This window comes from Daktulosphaira vitifoliae, unplaced genomic scaffold (assembly GCF_025091365.1).
Source record: "Daktulosphaira vitifoliae isolate Bord-2020 unplaced genomic scaffold, ASM2509136v1 Scaffold_4, whole genome shotgun sequence".
Lineage (NCBI taxonomy): Eukaryota > Metazoa > Arthropoda > Insecta > Hemiptera > Phylloxeridae > Daktulosphaira > Daktulosphaira vitifoliae.
In genome coordinates this window covers 816,424-821,357 of record NW_026099575.1, presented here as the reverse complement: position 1 = coordinate 821,357, position 4,934 = coordinate 816,424, and the positions used below count along the sequence as shown (strand labels likewise).

Genomic DNA, 4,934 nt, shown 5'->3' with positions numbered 1-4,934 from the left:
TTCTTACTACAATAACGGAATAAAATGTCATTCCAAATCATCAGTTTGGATTTAGATCAAAGCACTTCACCATCCATCAATTTCATCGTATAACAGATGCATATCAACTAGCCTTCAGAAAAAGCAGTACCGCGATGCAGTTCTACTTGATGTGGTTCAGGCCTATAACAATGTCTGGTTTGAAGGCCTCTTATTTAAACTAAACAATTTCTACCGACTCTATACTATCTAATCATCAAGTCTTATCTCACTAATCGCTTATCTTCTTTTAGAGAAATACTCTCTTAACTACAATATTGAATCCAGTATCCCGCGAGGTATCAATATAGCTCTATTCTTGCTCTTGCTCACGATACGCCTAAATAAATATTACCTAAATAATAATAAATCAGTAAAGGGCCGCTCAAAATTAAATAATTTAATGATAATGTTTTGTTGTTTTCAAACAAAATTTTGTAATTGTTTTTTATATTATTATATGTGGAATATATTATGAATCAATATAGTTATTATTTTTGTTATAATTTTTTATTTTGAGCATGTCACCATGTCTTTGTAAATAAATTTGTTATAACAATTGCTTATTGAACAGCATATCTGTAGAAAAATTTATATTTATTTATTATATCAAAATAAATTTTATTCAGCGAGTAATTGAGTATTAAGGATAAAAAGAACACTCTGTATATAATACTAAAAAGTACAAAAAAAATTTTTTTCATATATTACGTCATTAAAACGTCTAATAATATATTTTTGTTATAAACCAATTTTACACGGCCTTTATATATTAAAAAATTTCGAATTACAGTTAAAATTGTTATAAATGGTTAATATCGATATTTAAATTTATAATCGATGTTGTAATGTTCTATTTCAATAAAGTATAAGCAATATTAAAAAATAGTTTTAAATTATTTTACTCTTAAAAATAATATGATATAACAAATTTCATTTCAAAAAATTAAAAAACATGCTTAAAAAAATTATATTATATGAGTTTTTCATATTTTGGCAATTAAGTCAAGTTCTAGATGTATATTGTGATACTCAAAGTGAAGATTTTAAAAAATACATGATTGACTCATTAAACCACATTCGTGTTCAAAATGGATGGGCTTCAATTTATCAATCAGAAATTAAACTTGAGCACTTAATAATTAATACCGAAACCGTAACAAGTGAAATTATCGATGAAAGTAACTTTATACAAAAACTCTACTATATAACTTTACTATTAAATTGTGAATATACCAATGTAATGCAAACTTTCAATGTAATGTTAGGTCTTGTTTTAAATAAGTGTGAAGTTAAATATTTAATAAATAAACAATATGATCAATTGGGATATTGCACTAGGCAAATAGTTTATATTGTTAAATATTCAACAGATATGTTTAAAAAACTGCAGACAGCGGCTAAATACCTCGACAAAATCGACCTACGAATTATAGACTTACCTATTTTTAATATTAAAACTGTAGATAATGAAATAAATTATTTTTACATATATGCAAAGGATTTAAAATATTCTTTAAATAGTTCTATTGTTAATAGTTTTGAAAGCATAAAATATTTTAATAAAAAAGCGGAATTAATGATATCAAATCTATACAATAAAAGAAAAGTGTGTGGAACAGAACACAAAAGTTCTATTTTAGCCGATTTATTGATGAAATATAACATCGATCAAATGGAAAAATTGATAGAGGACTCCGACGATTATATTAATATTATTAATAAAGATCTTAAATTATATTTTTCCGAAATAATTGAAAATTGTTATTTAAAACTAGGCTTTGAACAACTACAAGGAACATATTCATTCAAGTAAGATTTATGGTTTAGTATGTTTACATACTTAAATTTAAGAATTTTATTTTGTTATTTAAACAGTAAAATTATTAAAATATTAATTTTGAGCATCCATTTATGTTTTTTTTTGTTCAAGGTATATTCATTCTAAAACTAAAATATACGGCGTTTTTGATGGTATTGTATTGTGTAATCATTTTATTTCTCATCCTGGTTGGATGTCATTAGAACATATATTTGTTAAAACTGAATATACAAACGAAAAATCACTATATTTCAAAGATATTATATGTACCGTTGATAAGGACAATTATTATTTCGTGCGGTCATGTCTTTCACTTATTTTAAGATGTCGCTATATTGAAATAGTTCGCAATTTTTCTATAATGTTGGGACATATAGTTAATGTTTGTAAATATGAAAATAAAATGAATTGTGCAGTTAAGCTTTATGAAACACTTATGACATCCGATGATATGTTTAAAAAAATGTTAGTTGCTCTGACTACTTTGAGACATTACAGAAAAGATAATAAAAGTCGACGTCAAGAATTATTACTAGAGAAAGTGGTAGAAATTTTTATTGATTTTTTGAATAATGTTAGAAAAAAGTATTTTTCCCCATTATTATTTATTAATAATGGATTTTATGAAGCTCAATCGTTTCTTAAAGAAGTAGCTGATATTCAATCTTCAGATTTACAGAAGAAACTGAAAGAAGTAATTCAGTATAACATGAATTATTGCACAATTATTAAATGTGAATCCGACATATCCTTAATTACAACATTTGAACAATTGATTAAAACCAATACCTTGACAGAATCCAGTAATATATATAACTCGTTGTGTGACTATTTGGACTTATTTTTTCAAAACGTCCTGATAAATGATTATGTGAATTTAGGTTTTGATAATTTGCCACAGTAAAAAAATATAATTATATATTATTATAAAATTAATTATTTATCCTTAAAATAATTAAATATTCATGTAAGGAAATATTTGTATCCTTCTAATAAATTAGTTATAAAAATTCCTGTATTTTTATAGCATTAATACATACACAAGTTTAAGATTTTCATTATATAAATTAAATTTAAAAAGTTGATAGTAAAAAAGAAATATACATAAAATATTTTAGAGTGTACTTCTTTTTGTTTTATATTGCTAATATTTTTATAGTAAATTAATTAATAATATATTTAATCTTTATTGTTATAAAATGGTCAAATAACAGAACAGATAAATGTATTAAAATTATTAATTTTAAACTAAAAAAATAATTTAATTTAATAATAATAAAAAAAATTGTCTAACACTAAAGAGTTAAAAATCAATATTTGTATCATTTATAGCTGACCCGACAGACTTCGTCCTGTCAAAAAGATTTGTAATGTGGCAGTTTTTTTGCCTATGTATTTAAAAAAATTCTCCTGAACAGAACCGTCGCCCTGGTGATAGGGCGTTGTGAATAAAAAATAATTAAATAAAACATATATAAGGATTTAAAAGTAAGTAATCGCTTTATTGTTAATCATGTGAATCATAATTATTATTATTATCATTGTAGTGCTTTGTGGTATACGATGTTTTTTGTTTGATTACCTGGCGCATAGATAAACAAATCTGATGGTTTTCCAACACGGGAACAGGCAACATACAATTGACCATGTGAGAAACATGGGTTTTCTAGATTAATACCACAAACACTTAATGATTGCCCCTGGGACTTGTTTATAGTCATAGCAAAAGCAAGCCGCACTGGAAACTGTAGTCGTTTAAACTCAAATGGCACATCAGTCGGAATCATTGGGATGCGCGGTATGAGAACATCTTCTCCTTTATACTTTCCTTTGAGTATAGTTGCTTCTATCACATTGTTTAGTAATTTTTTTATCGCTAACCGTGTACCGTTGCAAAGACGCGGTTGGTTGATATTTCGCAACATTATAACCACCGATCCAACCTTTAATTGAAGATTGTGAGGTGGCAATCCTGGCAAATCCAGCGAGTTTAAAAATTCCGGTGGATAGTTGACTACATCATCTTGATTAGTAGCCGAATCAACTGATTTATATATCCTCAATTCGCCTGTAATTTGTTCTTGAATTTTGAAATTTAATTCATTTACATCTATGTTTTTTGCAGCCAGTATAGCTCGTTCGCTCAACCAATCATGGTTTCTGTAATTTTGAGAAACATCTGGAAACACCTTCTGAATAAGTTCATCTTTTGATCGAGTTAACTGACAAAAACTTTGAGGAAAGTTAATGCAGCCAGTCAACATGTCTATAGGAAATTTGCCATTACCAATGTCAATGAGTTGTTTAGAGAATATGTTTCCAGATGGGTCATTTTGCAACTCGACACGCATATTCTTGCTTAAATGAAGTACTTTGACATGTTTCCACAAATTGGAGGACTTTAGACATGCATTGAGTTCATCAGCTGGCGTTGATCGTGGAATCACTGGCAATGTTTGACGAAAATCTCCTGCTAATAAAATCATTGCACCACCAAATCGGTTATTATTGCTCCGTAGATCTTTTAAGGTTCTGTCTAAAGCCTCCAAAGATTTTTTATGTGCCATCGTGCATTCATCCCAAACAATCAATTTACATTGCTGCAAAACCTTTGCCATTGCAGAGTTCTTCGAAACGTTGCAGGTTGGAGTTTCATTGCTTTGCATATTTAATGGCAATTTTAGTGCTGAATGGGCTGTTCGACCACCTTCAAGCAAAGTTGCTGCGATTCCCGACGAAGCGAGTGCAAGTGCAATTTTATTTTGTGAGCGAATTGTTGCTAATATTAATGAAATCAAAAAAGTTTTTCCTGTACCACCAGGTGCATCTAAGAAGTAAATCCCTCCAGTTTCATCATTTGTTACTTTCATAAGAGTTTCAAATACATACTTCTGTTGTTCATTTAACAGTGGAAGATTTGTTTGAATTAATTCTTTCAAAGCGTTGAGATCATACAGTTTTTATCGATGCAACTCTTGGTTAAAAGCGTCATGCATTGGACGATTGGGCGCGGTCAGGCCTAATTGAATTAATAGTTTGTTTGACATTATCAAGCACATGTCCTCAATTGAAATCAATGCTTCATTGTAAATTT

At 28.1% G+C, this 4,934-nt stretch overlaps 2 protein-coding genes across 2 annotated transcripts; one reads left to right on the top strand and one right to left on the bottom strand.

Annotated features, from left to right (window-relative positions):
• The first annotated feature begins 834 nt into the window (after positions 1-834).
• On the top strand, positions 835-2,879 carry LOC126903774 (uncharacterized). The gene is made up of 2 exons (XM_050682255.1): positions 835-1,830; positions 1,952-2,879. The coding sequence occupies exons 1-2, from the start codon at positions 974-976 to the stop codon at positions 2,742-2,744; spliced, it is 1,650 nt and encodes a 549-aa protein (XP_050538212.1). The 5' UTR covers positions 835-973; the 3' UTR covers positions 2,745-2,879.
• A 421-nt stretch (positions 2,880-3,300) lies between these two features.
• Positions 3,301-4,750, bottom strand: LOC126903789 (ATP-dependent DNA helicase PIF1-like). Its single transcript, XM_050682278.1, has one exon. It carries the CDS (start codon positions 4,708-4,710, stop codon positions 3,379-3,381), a length of 1,332 nt encoding a protein of 443 aa, XP_050538235.1. The 5' UTR covers positions 4,711-4,750; the 3' UTR covers positions 3,301-3,378.
• Between the last annotated feature and the right edge of the window lie 184 nt (positions 4,751-4,934).

What these genes read in the sequence shown, in the direction of transcription:
- LOC126903774 (XM_050682255.1), top strand. Translation starts at nt 974, where the DNA reads ATGCTTAAAAAAATTATATTATATGAGTTTTTCATATTTTGGCAATTA. An exon ending in CAAGGAACATATTCATTCAA is followed by an intron (nt 1,831 to 1,951) that starts GTAAGATTTATG and finishes TTTTTGTTCAAG; the next exon opens with GTATATTCATTCTAAAACTA.
- LOC126903789 (XM_050682278.1), bottom strand. Translation starts at nt 4,710, where the DNA reads ATGAAAGTAACAAATGATGAAACTGGAGGGATTTACTTCTTAGATGCA.